General features: G+C 41.6%; 1 protein-coding gene across 2 annotated transcripts in view; it reads right to left on the reverse strand.

Moving 5' to 3' along the window:
- The window catches only part of MAML2 (mastermind like transcriptional coactivator 2), a 207998-nt gene that overhangs the window by 44721 nt on the left and 140892 nt on the right, over positions 1–22385 (reverse strand). For both annotated transcript variants that reach the window (XM_021536551.2, XM_021536553.3), the window contains exon 2: positions 17047–18489. In XM_021536551.2, the coding sequence (XP_021392226.2) occupies positions 17047–18489 (1443 nt within the window). The remainder of the gene's footprint in view (positions 1–17046; positions 18490–22385) is intronic.

Below are 22385 nucleotides of genomic sequence, written 5' to 3' on the forward strand. Positions count from 1 at the left end.
AAAAGGAAAAGGAAAAGGAAAAGGAAAAGGAAAAGGAAAAGGAAAAGGAAAAGGAAAAGGAAAAGGAAAAGGAAAAGGAAAAGGAAAAGGAAAAGGAAAAGGAAAAGGAAAAGGAAGGGAAGGGAAGGGAAGGGAAGGGAAGGGAAGGGAAGGGAAGGGAAGGGAAGGGAAGGGAAGGGAAGGGAAGGGAAGGGAAGGGAAGGGAAGGGAAGGGAAGGGAAGGGAAGGGAAGGGAAGGGAAGGGAAGGGAGTGTAACAGTCTGCTGGACTGGATCTGTTATCCATGAGTAATAAGGGCGGTTATGGAGAGAAAACTGTTTATCCCTTGCAATTACTAAGTGTACCATTCATCTTCATCACAAAACTTTCGTAATGAGATTATGCCATTTGGCTGTGAAAATCATCATTTTAGCTCCACAGTATCCTTTCCCCAAGGATTTCTGCAAACATTGCCTCAAACATCAAACATGCATATTTTAATGAACTGTGTTAGTCTGCCTTCTGTTAAACTACAGTTCAAAACACTAGTGTTAATGAGTTCTCCCCATTTCTGATAAAATAAAAATAGCTAGGGAAAAAATTACTTTTTCCTGACAGGGGGGTTGAAATGAATTGTGTTTAACAAATCAAACAAAACTAGTTTTGTTTTTACATTAATTTCTACTGTGTAGCTTGAGGGATGTAGCTCAGGGCTACCATCAGTGAAGCCTTCCTGATTTTCCCCTGTAGGGACTGTCCAGTGTGCCATGCTGTGCTGTGCTGCCTTGTGTGTGCAGGTTGACCTCTGCCCTGTCACAGCAGCCTGCAAAGTGTGAGTGAGTTTCAGTGTGATTACTTTGGATCTGCACCCAGGTATAAGTGGGAGCAAACCCAAGCACTGGAAGGAGCAAGCAGTGGTTTGGGGAATATTTGCTGGCATGTGAGAGCAGGGACGCCAGGCAGATCTGTCAGCCTCACCTTGTGCCAGGCTTGCTGCATCTGCTGCCAAGGGTGGAGCTGCTCCTCCATCCTTCCAAACAGGCTGTCACAAACGCGCACAATCATTCCTGCTATCTGCTCTGACTGCTTACAGCAGCTCTCTCCATTCCTCCCATACTAGGATGAAGTCCCACAGGGAAGCTGAGGCATTTTGTTTTTGGCAAAGAACTGCATTCCCATGAAAGTAAGCACAGTTTTTACACTGCCATTTAATAACATAGCAACGATCTCATGCATTAGACTCATTTTCTTGCTGCCATGATTTGGGAAATAGACACTGCTGCAAAGCAAGCTTCCAAAAAGTGGAGTGGTCTGTCAAACTTGCTTTCTCTTCTGTGACAATGGTTTAAAAATACTCAAGCATACTTTTGCCTGCAATATTTAGTGCTATTGCAGACTTTGCACCTTTCTTCAATATACACTAGACAACGTCAACCAGCTTAACCAGAGGGGAAATTTTCTGGGAAGCAGAAGCGTATGTGCTCAAATGTATGTGGTCAGTTTTGTCCTGGCCAAAGTGCACAGACAAAAGTGGAAAGAGCTCACATGGATAAAGACAAACCAAACTGCAGGAGTCTAATTTGGGCTTAAAAGACTGTGTCCACTGACCCTGTGTTTGAAAGCAGTTTGAAAAGCAGCCTGTGAAATACCAGGCAGATGTGGTTGCATAGCCTGTGCTGGCTGCCCAGGTCTAAATTTCTTCTCCACCTTAGCCAGGGACCAAACTCTCGATGCTCCTTTCTGGTTGCTCAGAGTGTGCTCACAGGCTGACCCCATGGCTGACTGAGCTCACGCCTCTCTGTTCACCACCCTGATGGGCCATCCACCTCACCTGCCTCAGCTCTCTAGAGCAGGGTAAGCCTCTTGGCACGTCCTGGGGGACAGAGTCACTCATTCCCTTGAGCCTATGGCTGCTGAGGCAATGGGGATTATAAGCATAAGTGAGAAACATCATATCTAGGTAAGTATAGTTCAGTGAGGCAGCTGGGAACCTGAGTGATTAGTAGGTAAAATTCTTCCTCCAAGCCTTTTATATGATATTCTCTGAAATGCAGGAAATACCAGAGACCTTCATTTGTGAAGATGAAAAAGCACTGCATAAAGGTTCTACAGCACCAAACCTTTCAGTCACCATCACAGTGTAGTGACAATTTTTAGTGATTTTTATATGTATGGCATATAAAATTAACAAACATAATTTATTGCCCTCTCACACTGTAGCTGAATGTTTTACACAGAGGACCTATTCATCACTCTCTAACTAGTGCAAACAAACAGGCTTCCACTGTGTTGATTGATGGATATATTGGGTTTCTTTACTGCTGCTGCTGCTCATACTACTCTTGAATTAATAACTTGGAGTTTACTTTGCACATTGTTATGTTATTTTTAAAGAGCATTTGGAACACCTAAAGCCTGATTCTTATTAACACTAAGTCCTTGTTACACCAAAGTGGTCTGAAGATGTAATTAAAGTTTTCTTCTACTAAAAATTCTTTCCTATAGTCATAATGATATAGAGGGGATCTCCACCTGATTTAGAATCAGAGTCAAAATTTTTGCTTAAAAACTTGCAATGGCAGGGAGGAGTAAATGGTTTTGTTGTCACAGTTTTCCCAGATCACTCTGTTGATCAACAGAAATCATTTAAACATAATGCAAAAAGCACACATTAGTATTATCGTGGCTTTACATACTTTCCTTGAAGAAGATCCTGCAATATTTAGTCTATAAATCTAATTTCCTTCATTTCTTGCAAGAAACATTTGGAAGTGAGCAAGGCCTTGACACTATTGCTTTTGGCTTCTCCAGTGACATTCCATTCCAGTTTGGATAAGGTATAAATGGCTGAAAATCACCATTTACCTTCTGTTCCTTGTGCTCCTTAGGATATTTGTGTCACCTTGTGAAAGCAGTCATTAAATTTGCCCTGAAGACAGCAGCAGAAAGAGCACATATGGCAGTGTGCACATACTTCTGGGGCCGCTGATCTCTCCTAGAGCTGCTGTCTTTGAAAAAACTTTCCAAGAGGTGCAGCTCCTGAACACTTTGCTGTACCTGCTCCAGAGCTGAAAAGCCAACAGTACATCCACTTTCACAAGGTCTGGGGCTGCTGGACCAAAATGGGCCAGGTCAACTTGAGACCAACCAAGTGAAAAAAAAAAAAACTGCCACAGTGAGGGTCTGGTAGCTCTTTGGGGGAGACATGGCTAAGATGGATTTCCTCCAAACCAGCACCGTTTCTGGCATAGATTGTATCAGTAATCTTTTCTGCTGTGATCAAGCAGCCTTATTTCTGTGGCTCCAAACAGAACTGTGGGGGTTATAGTGGTCACCCTCAAAGTGATCAAGAGATGTTCAAAGGTGGACTATAGGAACAGAGCCACTATATGCTGGGACTGTGTCTAATATAGCTTCCAGAGTCTGCCATGTAGGCATTTGAGTGCAGCTTTGCCTCTGCATCATACTGCCCTCCATATATATTTCTTCTGAATTTGCCCAGCTCCAGATTTCAGTCCATGTTGACTTTATGTATCCACAATGTTATTGTAGCAAAGATTCCTACAGGAGGCACTCTCTGATACTAGGCATAAGATGCCTTCCTCCTGCTTGTTTTGCTGCCTGATGATATCAATAGGTGTCTACAACTTTCCTGCTGGAAGACAGTGATTATTTTTTCCCAGTTTGTCTTCCCCATGTCACTCATGATCTTTGTCCACATGTCCTCTCTCATACTCATTGCCTGAAAAGTCTCAGATTAATTGCAGGAAGATGTTTCTTCCCTGCCATATGTTGCCTGAGACAGACTCACAAGTTGTTTGGGATGCAAACACCTAGAGGTGCATAATGTCTTATGTATGTACATGTGTGTTTGTGTGCACACTTCCACTTCTACCACACTGACTCCTGCCCTTCACATCACTGTTTTGAACAAATCTGGGGAGGGAATTTGAGGTGAGTACAGGCTTTCTTTCCTTCTCATTCACTACAGGATGTTTCTCACAGGAACTCAGTAACACTCTGAACCAATGGCAAAAAAAAAAAAGGCAGACCTGAATGTGAAAAAGGAACAAAAACCTGATTTCTTCCCAATATTTGAGAGCATTGACTAGGAAATTAAAATATTTAAATGTACCTTTTGTTTTAAATTGTTGCTTATTTAATATCGTAATTATGAACAATATTTTTATTAACATTTCAATAAAGACAGAGTTGCCCTCTTCATCATCACACATGAAAATATATTCACTTTTGTGTATATAGACATATATGAAGTAGTTAAGATGCAAATTCAGAAGCCTTGGTGTGAAATCAATTTCTCCTGTGCTCTACATCTGAAGTGTAGCTCTTACCTTCCATCTATTTGTAATTTTGTGAAGTGCTAAGGTTCTACTGTGCTGTGCATGAGCTCATTTCTATCATAGACAAATATCAACAGATACATCCTCCCTCAGCATAGAATGTAAACCCATGAATTTTTAAAATGGTTTAAGCCATACATGTTTAAATATTAATGAAATTAAATTCTGACCACTTTGGCTGCTGAAACCTCTAAATCTTTAAAAGGAAGTTTCCTCAAAATACTTTGACATTTGTAAAAATCTTAGCTTGTTTGAAGTTTTAACAGGGGAGTGCTTCGCCAAAACATCTTAATTTGAAAAATTTTTATAAAATCTGCAAGTTTATGCTAATTCTGAATTCAATCCTATTTTGAACACTAAAATTATAGTGTTTAAATACTTATGCAATTAAACTGATGTCCTGTTTTCACAAATACTGATCTACTTCATCTCTACTCAATTCAGCCACCTTGTATGAAGATGCCTTTTTAGAAGCACCACATGTATAACAAATGCTTTCACTTCACCAGCTGTGTTAGAAAAAAGTGTTGATCTCACCATCTCAATTTTTAACCTTTAAAGAACAGTTAATAGTTGTTCACTTCACAGAAGCTTTATGGATGAATTAGTGTGCAGAAAACAATTAGCATATATTACATAATTTCATTACTTCTGCTATCACTACTATCTCTGTTCCTACTTTTATTTTTTATTTTTGCATGAACTCATTTTGGTTTTTGGTTTAGTTTTTGCTTGTAGCACTTACATGGCTAAAATAACATAAAATCTGAGCATTCTGCCTTTTTTTTTTTTTTTTTTGGTAAGTAACATAGCATAATTCCCGCTTCTGCATTGTTTTGTTGCCACAAAAAGACCAGAGATGTAAGAAAAATTTGGGAAAAGCACAGTAATGACTATTCCAAATATTTACCCCGGGGGACAGAGAGAGCAAAAGGCACCTTGGAAACATCATTCGAGAGGACATGGGGCAGTGGCCATTGTTTGCTTCTTGCCCTGAGAGTAATACACTATGTTGTCCAGATCCATAGGCTCAAATGCAAATATCAAGACAGAGTTATTTAATTAGCAGTCTCACAACTGCCTCTGGGTTTTATATGTTGTTTTCGTCAGGGTTGATTTTGTACAGTAGTCTCCTCTATTTGAAAAAACATAATGAAGGTGATGAAAATTATTCAGTAATGTTATGCCCATTTGAGCAAACTGTCCAAACATTTCTATATTCCTGGGTATCAAGCACAGTGATCTTCACACAGATGTCCAAAGCTCTTTTAGCTTTTTAAATTTTTCCACAACTTGACTTTAATTAATCTTTCATGTGCAAATTTATATACATTATTGTACCAACTGACTAACTTTCAATTTGATATGGATTCTTTTGGAGGAGGAGAGGGAAGATATCCTCACAACAGACCATATATTTAAATGAATAAATAAATGCCTGTATCTGGTGTCCCATGGGACATCTACTCCTCTTCACTTGGAGGAATCCCCCATAGATCCCCACTTGGTTCCAACAAAGAAAGGGACATATGAGGTGCCAGTCAGAAGACTAGTTTGTATTCTGCTGTGAAAACAGAGGAGTAGAAAAGAATCCCATTTTTAAACTGAGTGTCTGGCGCTGATATACCTAACATTTATTCTAAATTTTATCTTAAAAGCAGTAAGATTTTTGGCCACCAGCACTCTCCTCAGGAAAGCCAAAGAAATGGGAATGTGCTGTTAATTTCCAGCCTGAGTTTACTTATGGCCAATATCAAAAGCGGTTACTAGGTGCAATGGTTGGAAAACTTGTCAGAAGAAAAACAAAGGTGGATATGTTAAAGCTATATGGCTTTTGGATGAGCATTCTGTAGATCTGCATAAATAATTTGGCTGTGGACACTTAAGTCCTACTTTGCAGCTTTAAAAATATCAGGCTTTAATAGACAAATCAAAGTTTGTACCTCCAAAAACCCAAATTCCTTAGTATTTTCAGATGGTGAGTCCAACACTCTAGGTAGCATTTCTGGAGGATTAAAAGCCTGGGGCCTTGGAGTTTGGCCCACCAAGATCTGCTTCTGAAAAGGATGGGTGGCCTTAATATCATTTCAAATAAGAAACAAGATTTTGACAACACAGCTGTACTTAGCCCACGAACTAGCTTTCATATTTACCACGGAAGCCTGTAATTTGTGGACCAAGAGTTATTTACTTCTCATAAAAATAAACTCAGCAGTGAAAGCCCTACATGAAGAAGAGAAGATGCCAAAATCAAGGACTATGGCACACTTGGGTCTCCTGCACAGACATGACAGGTGCTGCTGTTTTCTCACTGTGCTCAGCAGCCCACATGGCTGTGAGATATTTCTTGATGCCGTTTCAGCTCTTCAAGCTCCCCAGAGGTGGGTGCTGAAGAGGAAGAAGGGCTGAAAAGGGACAGTCAGTGGGCTGGAAACACAGGATGAGCTGCAGGATTCACAGTAATGATAGGGCTGAGAGGAAGACAGCAAAAGAGAACTCTGCATGCTCCTTGTGCCATGAGGCTGGCATGGCACAGCAGGCCAAAACAGAAGAGTACCTTTGGTTGTTTTTTTAGGAATCCCTTGCCAAAGATAAAAAAAGCCAGTTTGTATGCCTTTGCTAGGAATATATCAGTGAAACAAGTGAGCTGGTCATGCAAACAACTTGTTTGACAAAAAGCAAACCAAGTGGCAAAAGCCAGTCAGAGTTTAACCGCTAAGCCTGGAAATGAAACACCCAAAATTGTTCTGGATTTGCTCTGGTTCAGTTGATGGAGCAGATAAACAGTTAATGCCATTAGTGAACAAATGGCAGCGATCAAAGACCAACAGGAAAAGGCCACCACCGCCATAATGTGAGCAAAATGATTGCACTGAACGCCCTCCCTGCTGGGAGGTGGCAACACTAGATGAAAGCAAATGGAAAAAAGAAGTATTTTGGAGAAAACCTCTCCCTGCCCCAAATACATTTCTTCCTGCTGGAAATTTTTGAAGTCTAGTTATTACTGTTAAGCCAGATTTGTTCACAGGAAAAACAGAGAATGATGGAGCTGAAGAAAGTCTCAATTCTCAGCCCGTGAAATGCTCATAAGACCCACTTTACTGTTTGTGGATCCCATGCATAACAAGGCCCATGGAGTCTTTTGTAGGGAGAAAACAGTGAAGAGAGACAGGTAGCATACTTAGCATGCTGCAGAAAGGGTTAAAAGTGGTCAGTTCATCACTCTCCTGTGTGGTGCCTTGGAAGTTTTCACAACACCAGATGTGTGAAAAAAACAAGAAGAAAGCAAGCCCAGTGAGCACCAGTAGACATCCTGGTGCCCTGGAAGCAGTTAAATTAACACCCAGCAGGGACAAATTTGCAGCTTTGGGAACAAGCTTAAAGTTAGTCTGTTTTCATTCCTGGAGTGAATTTGCAAGTGTATGACAGTGAAGTACAGCCTGGGAAGGAGCAGGCGGCTTTGGATTAAGGATGGATAGCCAGAATTTGCTCCCACCCTCCCTCCTCCCACTCTGTTTTGCACTTAGGCTGCGAAGCTCCCAATACTTCTGCTAATCCCTCTGTCTTCCCATGTCTTTTACCAGTTCCAGTAGGAAAGAAACAAGTAATTTTTTTCCCTCATTCTAGATGAAACCAGACAAGACTGGAGTCACCCCAGCAAAACCTGCTTTAGCTGGGATTGCAGTTAACAGTCCTTCGGAGAAATCTAGTTCTGCAATGGATAAAGTTGGATGCTTTTCTAACTAGAACCAAAGCACAAAATCCTTTAGTAATTCATCACTCAGTTGGAGCCGGGCTGTGGCCCGGCTTGCAACCACTGCAAATTATAGAAAAGACTGGAAAAAGAAAAGTCTGTAAGAGTACATCTAAACCATCTTCACAGAATTACAGAAAGCCCTCACAGTCCCTCTCCCTCATACAAGTTACATAACAAATTGGATCCACAAAAATACCATCTTTCCTCATTTTCACACCTTGGTTATTGCAAATATTTTGGCATCAGTCAATCACAGGGAACTTTTTAACCAAGGTGAATTATACAGATTCTTAGTAAGGCCTGAGAAGGCAAATCTCTATCATTCTTCCTCGTGTATATCTTTGGCAAGGTAGGAAGAAACTTCAAACCCTGAAACAGCCTTCTCAGAGAGGTGGTTGATGCTCCAAGCCTGTCAGTGTTTAAGAGGAATTTGAACCTTATAAAAATGTTGGTCAGCTCTGATTTGGTGAGGCAGTTGGAATAAACAATCATTGTAGCTCCCTTCCAACTAAACTGTTCTATATATTCTATTCTGTTCTGTTCTATAAGTTAGTTATGCAATGGCTACACTTGCAGCTGTAGATGGTGGAGGAGCTGTAGGGTCCCCTGAAGGAAAAAAAACAGAGAAAGGGTTGTATTAGTTGCTTCCCAATGGGGAAAATATGCTGCTTATTCTGTCTCCCTGACTGATGGAGACTGACAGGATGAACAGCACAGCCTGAAATGTGTTGTGTGTCCTTTCAGCTGGCAATTTGAAAGGCTCAGGTCTGCATTTTCTGCCCTGTTCTGAAGACTTCCTGCAGACGCTTTGGGAATTACTGGACACAAAGCCCTTATGCTCCTTCCCTTATCCCTGGCATAGGATACAGAAACGGTTCTTAAGTGTTACCAGTCTTTCACTTCCCCATTACAAAGACTGTAGGTTCTTGTCCCCTGTGTATCAGTAGCTCCTATTCTGCTCCATTTTCTCCCACACAATTTCCCTTGGATGCCCTGTCTTCCTCCACCAGCACCCAGCCTCACTCTCAGCTTTCTCCTCCCAAGCTTCCAATCCTTCTCACTCATTCCCTCTCACCCAAGCCCAATTTGCACTCTGTATTACTGCCTTCCATGCTTCTTCCTATCCGCAAACCTTCACTCTTCCTGTGCTTCACTCCTTCACCACCTGCTCTTACAGCTCTGCCCATCCCATCCAATTGCCCTACTCTGGATCCAGTCTCATCTGACAGTTTCCTTCCCTTGCACTAAACTTTCTGCTCCCTGACTCTCTCTGTCCTGTCCTTCCATACTCAGTCTCCCTCTTGCAGCCAGCTGTTCACCTTCCACTCCTTCTCCAGACACCCCTTAGGCGAGGCTCCCCACCAGTAGCCACTCGGGGTGAGTTTAACAGCTCGCTGTTGCTGGCAAAGCAATCCCATCTCTGCTTCTGGCCTCCACCTATGTGCTCCTGCCTCTTCCCTTGTGCTGCTGTTGGCTTTGCCTGACCCCACAAGCTGAGGAAAACCTACATAGAGAGAAAGAGGATAGTTCTTTGCTGGCCTCGTGAGAGCTCAGACAAGGGCCAGAGCTGTGCCAGAGGAAAAAGTGGACATGAGGCTAGGGTGGTTCCCTTTCCAGAACTTCTAGTCTTTAAATCAGCTCTTCCACCCTCTGAAACCTCACATAAGAGAGTCCAAGCCTCTGTCCTACCCTTCTTTTGACATATTGCCACATAACTCCATGTGAGAAAGCAAGTTTCAGTCTGCACACGTCTTTCAGGCACAGCAGCAGAGCTGGGCTCACAGGTACTGAGAGGCTCCTGCAGTGAGGTTATTCCCCACCGTGTGCCTGGATTGGGTATTCCTTACTGGTTACATAGGCAGCTTAAGGGGGTTCACATGAAATGCACATATCTGGTAGGAAAGAGAGGGATAAATAACCCTCCTTTTACTCAATTCCTGTGTTTTCTACTGAGTCACTGGATCTGGTTCAACTCCAGACTGTCAGAGCATTTTCTGCAATGGTAACTCCAGGGGATTGATTGCAATGGCTTTGAATGACATCTTCATGCTTTCCTTCTTTCCCCAAATGCACAAGAATATATAAAATATACAGTAAGATTTCTTTCATCTCAAGGTTTGGCTGGCTTGCTTATTTAGATTATAAATTCTTCAGGGCAAAATCTGTCTCTTACCCTGTGTATGTACATTACCAGAAACAGGCATGCAGCAAATGAAGCAGGCAGATGGTTCTGGAATAGTTCTGTTGGAGCATCTGGCTGATTTTCTGGAACAGCATCACATTCAAATGGTAAACTCACCCGTGAAAACTCACATTAAAGGAACATTACTAGGTCTGTTGCTGTCTTAACAACAGTCATCTGTGGCCTGGGGCAGGTCTCCACCATAAAAACACCAGCAGTAAAAGTGGCTGAGTGGACAAATAAATATTTGCCATTAAAATATTCCTTCATTTTGAACCCCTTTTAGTGGGAGACAAATTACTGGGACTAAGTACTCTTGAGCACTTTAGGGAATTAAAATAATAGGAAGACTCTAGGGAGAACTGGAGCTTGTTAATTTTTTTTGTTGTTCCTTGACTTCTTGAGGTATTCATAAATTGCCTGCAAACAAGTAAAAACTTACAGGAAAGGCTTTTTCACCTTGCCAGCTCCAAATGGTTGTGGAATTATATTGTTTTTCCAAGCTGCCTTTCCAAAATCCCTGCAGGAAGTTGACTCAGGGCTTGACTCTGGCCTCAGATGCACACACAGCAATAACAGGAATCCTCACTTTGACCAGGTAAGAAGTCCTGGTGGACATCATAACTTTATGGACGTTTACAGGTCACTATAGACTAACTTGCTCCTTAGCAGAGAACCAGACCTGAAGCATGCTTAGTCCCTTTTCTTCTGGTTAGCATTCCATCTTCACAGTTCCTTATCTTAGACTTGTCCTGTTAATATAATCTTCCTTCCCAGTTAATCTAATAAGCACAAACTCATGTCCTGTTTTTGATGATGATTCCTCACTTTACCCTAGCACCCCAGGCCTGTAAATTGTAATCTCAGCCACCAGCACTGTGGATCTTCTTAGTTGCCATTTCTTCCTTGCAGCTATCCTCATCTTCTATGTACACACTCAGAACCAGCTGTTCCTCTGCTTTCCTCCCCCAGCCCATGCCTTGCAGGTGGTGGTGGAGTATAATCAGAGGGCTGAAGCAGCTAACAATCTCACTGTACCCTCTGTCTCCAACAGCAGTATTTTTCCCCCAACACCCGAGACAACTGACTGAGTTATGGAGGGTCTCTTGGATCATTGCAGTTCTCAAACCAACATCTTAAAATCTGCAGGTAGGCAGAAGTTCATATCTATCAAATTCTTTCAATAACACTCATCTTATCTTTGATCTTACAGAAGTCAGATCAGCACTGTCCCATTGAAACAGGTGCAGTTTTAAATCTGAGTTTATACAATTCACAGAACTACATTTTGCCCTCTCAGTGGACCTCCCAGGCACTTTCACAATGTTAATAGATAATGAATGAGGCTTCAAGTGTGCTGACATTAGCAAAGAACTCATCCAGGAAAGCTCAATGACATTTTTCATTGATACCTTCATGGAAGTAACTTCAAAAAGCAGTTCAAAAGAGATGTCAGGAATTGTCTCATCTACCTTCCATATCCCCCAACCCAGAAGACTCTGACCGTGGATAATAAGCTACTATTCTTCCAGTATAAATGCATCATGGAACGTTATGGAACTTGAAGTGTCTCTGAAACTTTGAATTGCAATATCCTCAGGGACTGACTGTCCACAGTGGGACTGTATATGTTTTTTGTTCAGCAAACTGAGCATGAATGATATAAGGCACCACTAAGAAAACTGTCCATAATGACAATACAGGAACTTACAGCATTTTTTCTCTGGTTACACGCTCATAAATCATCTATAACCCTGCAATTGATGGTGGTTACTGGGACATGCTCAAATTTTTATCCAGAGTATTTAATTCAGAAGTCCTTGTATGAGGGAATGTGACCAAAATGGAGCTATCAAGAAAAGCTGTCATCTAAATATTATTTTTATAGAGAGCTTTGACAGAAAGGTCACATTGTTATTTTCTTACACTATGGAACAGTTTCTATTATTACAGATTCCAAAAGCCTGGAATCATTGTCATTTATGATCTAAGTCAAATTCAAGTCCTGGTTTTTACCAATTACCAAAAGCTACTCTAGGGTTTCTCTCTTAATTTCACAAATATTTGTAAAATACCTCCCTCACACTTGAAATGAGAGAAGTTGCCTCACCAAAATGTGTTCTTCTTTTCTTCCATAGTGGTTAAAACAGAGGTTTAGGAAAATACTCATTTGATAAAGAACACACATTTTCTGTGAGAAATTTTAGGGGCTAAATTAGAAATATAAGTTACTGCTCAGCAGTGAATGGCAATAACAGTTTTTTTATATTTGCACTTTCAAAAATGACATTAGTTATTTTGGTCCTGGTGCTTCTTCCTCACATTGCATCCTAACTATATGAAAGTTTAACATACACTTTTTATTGAATCCACATGGTGCCCATGCTTTTTTAAAAAAAAAAGGTATAAGGTCATATTCTGGTTCTTACTGTGGTACTGTGAGTTCAGTTACACTATCCTGAAAATAAATGAAATTTCCCTGGGTTTACACTGGAGAAAATGAGAGAAGAATCTGTTTCTGGTTCTCTGCAGAGCTGCCAGTTTAGTTGAAATACCACCTCTGTCCCTTGGAGACATTTCAGATGATGAATGCATATTAAGCTGTGGGTGTTGGAAGGGCTGGTGTAATGGAATGGTTTTGCAAGGAGGGGGTCACATCAACACCCAAAGCTCCTCTGTGGTGGCACATCCCTTGGTGCAGTGCTGATCAGTAATCCTGCAGGGAAAACATGCTAGGGGCTGGTACTGGAGAAGGGGCTGCTCAGCATTCAGTAGGAAGGAAGACTGGTTGGATTTAAAAGGAGCCTGTTAAGATCTGGTAATGAAAATGATCTAAGGTGTGCTCTAATTTGGACAAGTAAAGGCAAATACCACCACCACCCCTTAAACTGTGACTAATCACAATTCTTGGGTTATTGAAAAGGAGTGTAGAGATGTGAAAATGGAGAGGGTGATCCCATCCTCAAAGCATCTATTAAAGAACAAGGATTAACAAGGCCTTGAGTTTTCCACAAGCAAACACTGTTGCAGGTTGTATATACACTGATGTATTCAGAGCCCCAGAAAATATGGACTACTGGTTGTTCATGTAAAGTGGGAGGTGAAGCTCTCACGATCCCTTGTTTTATCCTTGCCTCCAAAGCCAAGACTAAATAGGACACATGCCCACATGTAGCAGATGGAGTGGCCTTGCTCTGTTAGTGTTCTTGTTCTCATGAGCTCAGCCTTCTATTCTCCCTTCCCTTGAGCAAATGAAGTTGAATAAAAACAATTGGAGAAACATTCAACTTGAAATCCTTGAGTTTAATTTGGCTTTAGGTCAAAACCAGAAGGGGATGAATAATATTTTATTTAGTAGATACAGGCTTTTTTGTTGTTGTTGTTGTTGTTGTTATGAGTTTTTGTTTGTTTGTTTATTTTATTTTTAATTCTTCACAGAAAAGTAATAGATGTTATTGAACACATATATTGGCTGATCAAAAACTTTGAAAATGTGTGTGGAATTTCTTGGAGTAGCTAAAAACATCAAGTCTTCAGTTCAAAAATCTTAAGTCATATTTCAGAAGCATCTCTCACTGACTGCACTACATTCTTCAAAAGGGTAAAGTTAGACTTCTACCCAGGCCCAGTCACAGTTTTTCAGCTGAGGCTCTGTAGAAGTATCACAAACCTGATTAAACCTGTATAGAATTTGGAGCTTCTAAGTCTTTCCTAAACAAAGAGAGTGTTGAATTTCCATGAGTTTTTTTCATGACTGTGTATGTTACATTCAGATAGACAATACAAAGGAATCTTTCCCAGAACAATGGAGAATAAAGGAGAGAGGCAAACAAACCCTTAATTCAGATCAACCTTCCAGGAAACCAAGATGATTTCCATCATTTTTATGACTTTTCCCTAGAGGCAAAAGACATCTAATTAGCAAATCCCTCTGTAAGTCTGTTTTGATTTGACATACAGGGAATATGACAAGCAGAGAAATTATAAGCCTTAGATTTCCAGTTAGCCAGTTTGGACTGACAAAACCAAGCTCAGATGGCTTTTGGGGATCTTAAAGCTTGGGGAGCAAAAAGTCCAGAGAGTGAGCTAGTTCTGCTAAAAATGTGAACTTACAGTGTTCCAGTTAGTGATTTCTGATGGCAGTGCCACAGCAATCCTTTGTGAATGTGCCCTCACATTACCAGCTACAAAGCATTGCAGTGAGTTGTGAGACGGTCTTATAATGATCTGAGGAGGAGTTGAATGATACCAAGCAGAATTAAATCTTGATTCCTCATGCAGAACTAGAGCATGAGTAAAACAAATATTAATCATGAAGTTAATTAGTAAATGCTGGTAATTAATCATGCATTACTTTTAATGGTGTGTAGAAATACTCAGAGGTGGAAGATGATCCTTCAGGAAAGCAGGCTATGCAGCCTAAATGAGGTAATGTCCCCATTGCTAAAATCAGCAGCAGTCGACCCACAAGGTCGCTTTGACCTTTGTTGTCTTTACTGGAAGATAATACCAGCAGTGCCTCCTGCCCCTCTGATTTAATGGCTAGATTTATGTGGCAAGCAGGCCCTGTCCAAGGGGTTGGTGGGGTCTTGCAGCAGTGCAGGCAGGTGCTAAAGGGTCTTCAGGACTCATAAATACTGCCAGGTAAATGGTTACATTCAAACTTTTTAAAAATCCTGTAATTCATGGACCAATTATATTTCTAAGTATTGTTCCAGTAACTACAAAATACTCTAATTGAGAGAGACATAACTGATGTTCTGCACTTCATCAGCACTTTGGAATATCTGCTAAGGATCTCTAAAAAAATAACCAGTTATCTCTCTAGAGCATAGAAAAACCAGCATCCTTACTGCAAGAGCCCCATAATCTCTGTCTTAAAAAGCTTCCAAGCTTCTCAACTGTGCTGTGGGTCAGGTAGCCACATCTTGCAGAAACAGCTGTGGGAAGTGGTCAGATGACAAAAAAGATTGGAAATTAGTTGGCAAAAAGAAGTCTGTGGTGACAGGCAAAACCCCTTTCTTGGTGTGATATCTAAAGTTTGGCCCTCAGCAAAGTTCACTTAGGACAAGTTTCATAAACCAAAGATCTTGTGGCCGCACAGGTGAGAAATCCTGCTACACTCATGGTAAATCTTGCAAGCACTACTAGGACCAAGGTGCCAAGTCCCATCCTGTTGGCTGGCCTCCCTGAGCAGCAGCCCAAAGGACACAGAGCAAATAATTAATATTACCTCAAACAGAGTTGCTCTCATGTTTTTATGCCTTTCCAGAATGTGACCTTACAATTTTTTTCAGAAAAACAGTAGTGTTTGCAGAAGTCTTGCCTGTCTCCCCTGTGATGACAGATTGCTGGAAGTTTCACCATGGTTGAATGAAGAAACTGTTAAAAATCATCTATTAAGAGAATGGGCAAATGCACGTAAGAAGAGAGCACCCAGTGGCTCAAGAAGAGGAGCAGCTTGCAGACACCTCCCATAAAACAGCAAAGCTCTGCTTGCATCCTGCAAGCACTCATTCTAAAGCATCTTTCAACAAAGCAATTTCTTACACCTGCCCATAGATTTTTACCTCTTGCTAAGGGACTTGTTGGAGTAAGTCATGGTAAGTTGCTCAGGAAATTTAAAACAATTAAAAGGATAAAGGTGTGCAGGCATACAACTGAATTTACTCTTTCTAAACATCAGCCTGTTCACCCAGTTTGGAGAAGAAACTTCAGCTCGGAGTGATTCGTTCACAGTGCTACTTTCTGGGAGTCCATGGAAAACTTAGGCTTTCATTTTTAGGTAGCTTCTTATAGCATTTTTCACATCTACAAATCATCTCTACATCTATACTGCAATTGCATATCTTCAAATATGCTGAGACGAAATCTCACTTAAACTACACAAAGTTACCTAAACATTCCAAGGTCAAATATGTTTTGATTGTTTTGCACCTGGTTTCCAGACTTTGGGCTACAGCAAGTTTGCACATTCTCACTTTGGAAGTTGGGGTCTGAGACCTGGGTGCACAGAGACTTGACATAGCACAGCTAAGCTAAAGCAGCAGATCTTGTCAGAGTACTGTCTCGTGATAACACAGTGGGAGCTGGCTACGTGGAATATAATTGTAGACATGTCTGTGGCAAACTTCTCCTTAATCTCTAAGCATGTATTTTATCCACAGAATATTCCCAGAATTGTGATGGGTGTTTAGAAAGCTCACAGATAAATCTTAGTTTTTTCTTTGTCAAAGTGATAGCAAATGTGCAAACAGTCTTTTCTGTCATATCAGTCAAAAAATATCTAAAAACAGAATTTCCTAACCCTTCCTCTCTGAGAAAAATGATGGTATAAAAATTAACACTGTAAAACACACTGTCTAAGATAACATAGCAATTCATTAAAATTTTGACTTTTAATAGATCCTAAATTTTTGTAAGCTAGAAAATCTTAGATGGGAGTCCAAAATACACTTGCATCTGCACTACTATCTCACCTTTCTGACAAGTATCTACATAATATATAGCAGTGACATATTCATTCCATTGCATAAAGAGAAAAGGGTTATGAGCATGTGCTTCTTGAAATTCTTCTAAATGTGCATCCATGATACACCTGAATAGGTGCTAAACATGCCATCACCAGCTCTGCAGAAGTGCATGCTGAGAGGGTCACTAAGTGCCACCAGGACACATCTCCTGCAGCAATGAGGCCAGGCTGGAAAAGCCTTTTTAGTACTTGGACCAGAACAATTCTGTAGCAAAGAAGGAGGAATTTGTCTTACCTGTCTGTGCTGCTGAGAGACTGGATACTGCAAACCTGAGATTTGCTGGCTTTGCTGCATTTTCTGAAGCATCATTTTTTGCTGCATTGCTAGGGTTACATTAGGTGGCCTCTGGAGAGACTGGTTTGGGAGAGGCTGGGCAGTTTGTGGCTGCGGCTGTTGTTGCTGCTGTTGCTGTGGCTGCTGCACGGGAGCTGAACCCTGTGCCTGCTGGGTGTAGTGCAGAAGGGCAGGCTTGTTTTGGGAACCCAAAACCGAAGGCATCTGCTGGTTTGTTTGCTCTGAGTTAAAGTGAAACAAAGGCTTTGTGTTGCCATGATGCTGCTCTAGAGGTGGCTGAGCACTAAAGTTTCTGTTGAGGTCCTGAGGCTTCTGTTGCATGATTATGTCCATGGGATTGCTCTGGGGAGTGGTTGGTTTATAAACATAGTTGTTCATCCCTTTTGTCTGGTTTCCATTCACTGGCACCCCAAGCATGGCTGAGCTTTGTGGGCTGAACTGCTGCTGGCGAAAAGAGGGACTGGGGATTTTCTCCTGCACAAAGGGTCCAGGGGAGGGTCCTGATGGAGACAGAGTGGACCAGTTGGCTGTCTGGTTCTGCTGCTGCTGCTGCTGCTGAATCAAGGCATGCTGCTGCCGATTGGCTGCGATCTGTTTGAGCTGCTGTGCATGAGACACCTCCTGCCAGTTAGGCAATGGCCGACTGGACGCAGAAGAAACCTGCGACACCTGTGTTTGAGGCACCGAGGGGATGGGTGAAGAGGCAGACATGGCAGTGGTAGCCATAGTGAAGGCTGGACCTGTAGAAGAAGGCCTCATCTGTGGGGAGCCCACAGGAGCCTGATTCATGCCTGCTGCATACTCACTTTTTATCACCATCTTATCCATCTGCAGAGATCTCACAGGGCCCCTCTGGCTCTGCTGCCCAAGGTCAATGTTGAATGGCTCATCTTGTTTTATCGTGGCATTTATCATATTCTCTAGCTCAACATCACTCATTGGTGGCACCGATATGTTAGTTAGCTCATTAAACAGTTCCTGAAGCTCAAGATCCATCATTTGGTCCCATGAGTCTTCCCCATATCTGTTAGGGAACATGTTCTCATGGGATGTCTGGCCATCTAAGTGTTTGCTGCAGGACATTGTTTCTCCTGGTTCTTTCTTTACCTCTTTCAAAGTCATATTAAACATGTCATTCCCACTAGCATGGGTATTGTTTGCTAGGCTGCTGGCCTTTCTTTGTGATCCTTGCCCCACAGTCATAGCTCCTGACATTGACTGGCTTTGACAATTGTTAACATGTTGTCCACCTTGTCCCACTGGGATATTGTCACCCACTCTTATCCTCTTAATATCAAGGAAAGAGCTCTCTGAAACACCATTGGGCCTCTTGTTGACAGGCGACAGGTTTACCACCAACTTTCTCTTCAAGGAGCCTTGAAGCTAAAAGAAGCAGAGACAAAAAAAAAAAAAAATCATTAGATGATACCAAAGAAATAATTTAATTGCTTGAAAGACAACAAGCAGGTAAGCATTGCTTAGTTCAGAAAGCTCCTCTGGGCTTTTTTTGTCAATTAAGCTGTGCAGAACTATAGGCAAATAGCCTTTAAGTGGTGAATCTCCCTGCCATCACCACCCTTACCATCAGCATTTTTTGAGCACTGCTGCCTCCTGTTCATCACAAACACCCTTCCCCTCACAGGTGTGATGAGGGAGGGAGGTAGCCAGAGCTGTAGTTGGTAAAGACCCTTTGCTCCAGATCTCCTATCTAAGTGTGCCAGACAGATCTAAAGTATTTTAGACAACAGAGACAAATGCAGCCATGAAATCTGCCCTTGTGCCTATCTGGTCGTGAAGGTTTTCATTCTCCCAATTTTGGTACATGATCCAAAAAACCATTTTTGACACCTGTAGAGTCCAAGAGTCCACATTATAATTATAACCATCCTTAGCTCATATAGGTTTATATTGGCCAGAGATATGTATAATTAAAAATCTTAGATATTTACTTGTTGAAAACTGAGAATGACTTCACTGGAGCCATGTCAGGTTGTCAGCCAAGGGTCTGGTCCATGATGTACTGACAGATTATTTCCCAAAGATGTATATTAATACATTAAGCCCTTGTTGTTTATATCCTGAAACATCTCTTATAAAACATACAGTTCCCTCAACACTGCTCTGAGAGTTGTAACTCTATTTTCTTTTCCTTGGGTATTTACAGTGATACTTCCATGTGCTCACCAGTCCCATGGGCCTACTAAAAGTAAAGAGGTTCATGGCTCTGTCTGCCTGATCTACTCATCTGCTGTGTGCTGTGCACACAAATTCCCACCCTGTGCACCAAAAACGGAGATGTCAGTCCCATAGCTGAACAGCCTGGACTTGGTACATATGCCTTCAAGTAAGATTCAGATGCCCTCAAGAAGAGTTGCTTTGAACACGGTTCATAAAAGAACAGATCACTTTAAAACAAGGGCAGCTGTCCTATATTTAGCCCTGTACATTTGATCTTAGAGGTCTTTTCCAACCTTAATGATTCTATGATTCCATGACCAAAGGGGCATGCAGTGAGGAGCAGACACATGCACATGCAGCCCTTGCAGAGGCAGCACACATTGTCCCTTTCAGCCATGAGCAGTGCCAGGAAAATATGCACAGCTCATCTTCCTTTCTGCACTTGGGCAGAAGCACAATGCCTGGAGGCATCAAGACAGTGCCATCTGAGAAATACCTGTGTGTGCCAGTGAGAAAATAATGCCCATACAAACTTTGATACCTTGGGAGGCTTCAAAGGGCAGAGAGAAATGAGAACTCTAATTTTCCAGTTAAGTGAGGAAAAATGACTTATGAGATCATCCAGCCACATTATTTTCATCATGCAGCTTCATGTACAGAAGTCCACGGACATGTAATACTCTATTGTGGCCTCTATGCCCCACAGTTTCAGGCTTACCTATAGGTAAAAGCTCTTCCCAGATAATTTCCAGATGTGAAAAAATTCATTCTGGTGTGAGTATCAATTAATTGCTTGAAAAGAGTTTAACTGAGAAATACATATTTCCTTCAAACCCACATATTCTTCCATTGCATCATCAGGCCATTGAGTTTGGCCATTAAAAAAAAAAAGTTTGTAATTTCTGTCTCTGATACTGAAAATCCAATTTCATATTTAAAGTTAAATTTCCAGCATAGATTGTAAATCACAGATTCATGTTTTCATAAGGACAAACATGTTGATGCCTACTTGTGTAAGTCTACAGACTGTGTGCATGCAAGAATAATTAATTGTCACTAGGTGTCCCTGACTGGGGAGAGGCTTTGGTGGTCACTGCAAAGAGCACAGACTGTCTTGGATTAGCATGTTCCTTCTGACACATGAGTCACTGTACTTTCCTTTGGAACAAAAAAAAGGTAAGTTGCACTTCCTTTTACCATCATCTTTGCTGTCAGTGTGTTTATTAGAAACCATGCTCGTACACTCAAATTCATCTTCCTGGGAAATGGGGAAGTCCGCAGGTCATTAGAATACATGATTTGACAGCACATTTTGCTTTCAGATGTGCTGCTGACAGAAAGCCTGAACAGATAATGAAGAGTACATCCCCTGCATATGTATATGTTCTATGTGGTTAATATGACTTGCTGAGTTAATTTAGGTTTGTTTGACATTTTGAAGCTGAGGGAGCTGTTTAAAAAACTCCACATTTTCAGGGCACCTGCACTAAGCTTTCTGACACATGTAAAAATGCAGGTGTTACGCTGTGCTGTGTGTAGTATCTGCTTCTCTCCTGCATTTGAAGTAGGTTCTAGCAGATAGGAGCATGAGGTGGGTGAGCTGGGAAGTGGTTTGCCACACACAAGTCAACAGCAGAGCCAGGCAGAGCACCATGATCTCCAGACACATCCCTTAACATTGTCCTGGAGGACTCCTGGTTTCATGACATCTGCCCACCAAAAAGGGGACTGTACATTTCTAAAGAATAACAAGTGCTAACTTATTGCATCTCCCCAAAACCTTGCACACATAACCCTCGGAACGCTGACAACACCATCAGTCAATAGAAGTCCACACCTTAAAGTAGAAATGAGAGCAAGTGAGACTGCAAAGGTATAGGGAACTGAAGCTGCTACAAAGGTCCTGATTTCAACATCCCCCATGAGTTCAGGATATGGAGGGAGAGGGCATGAGAAGGATGTGAGCAGCCCACAGGGATGAAGCCCCCTCTACCTCCTTGCACTGAGTTGTTACCAATTATATGTCAGGGAGGGACGCCAGGGGACTGGTCTGTGTTTGTTCAGGAAGATGAGCAGCATTCATCACAAGCCCCTCTGAACACTGCCTTTTGTGGGGCACTGCTGCCCCAGCATTATGCCTCTTTTTTTTTTAAAAAGGAAAGGACCAGGGTACCATCACTGAAATCTTTGCATTTTTCTAGTAATCGTGTTTTTCAATTTCTGACTAAAAGTCAGTACACAAGCCCTTTTTACCCAAGGAAAGCAGACTTTTCAGAAGGAAAAAAAAAAACAAAAAAACCCCAAAAAACAACTTGCCAGATTTCAGGCTCCATCTCTTTCAATTTGCAAGCTAGGATTGATTTGGGTCAGTAAACATAAAGCAAAAGTTCCTATAACATACACAGGCACATTCCTCAGATCAAAGAGGTTTGTGATTAAACATCTCAAACTGCTCAAACTGTGTAATACTGAAAGGCCCTGTGATGGGAAACGAGTGACATGACAGTAAGTGGGAGAGGAGGAAGCCCTCCATGCCCAGCTCCATCCCACAGGTAGGTGGGCAGCTCTGGAGGAAGCACCACAGAGCCCAGCATTTCCTGGCAGCGTGTGTCACTGAGAGCCCTTTTGCTGAGCAGGCTCTGGTGAGTCACTCTGAGCTCATGTACTCACAGCAAGGCAGAGCTGGATGATTGATCTTCTGAAGGTAAAACTGAGCCTCTGGAGATCATTTCTGTGAGACAGCCCAGTGCTCTTCCTGGACAAAATGCTTGGGGACAGCAGAGGGCAAACTCTAGAGATGACTTGATCTAAATGACCCGGTGTGATACCATGTCCTGTGCAGAGGGACATATATAATATTTATAAGTTTTATATTTAAAACTTATTCAGAGTATTAGAGGAATTTAAGAGAGGCAGTTTTTTTCTAATGCTCTCTGACACCAGGCCAAATCAGCAGGAAATCCACTGAACTAAAAATTAGGGCTCATCAAATCCTGGTACCAAATAATTTCTCTTTTGGAAAAACAGAAAGGTTTTTCCTTCACCTTTTTTTTGGTTTAATTTTTTTACTGAATATAAAACTAGCAGATTTTGTTTAATTT

Source organism: Lonchura striata, chromosome 2 (assembly GCF_046129695.1).
Source record: "Lonchura striata isolate bLonStr1 chromosome 2, bLonStr1.mat, whole genome shotgun sequence".
Classification (NCBI taxonomy): domain Eukaryota; kingdom Metazoa; phylum Chordata; class Aves; order Passeriformes; family Estrildidae; genus Lonchura; species Lonchura striata.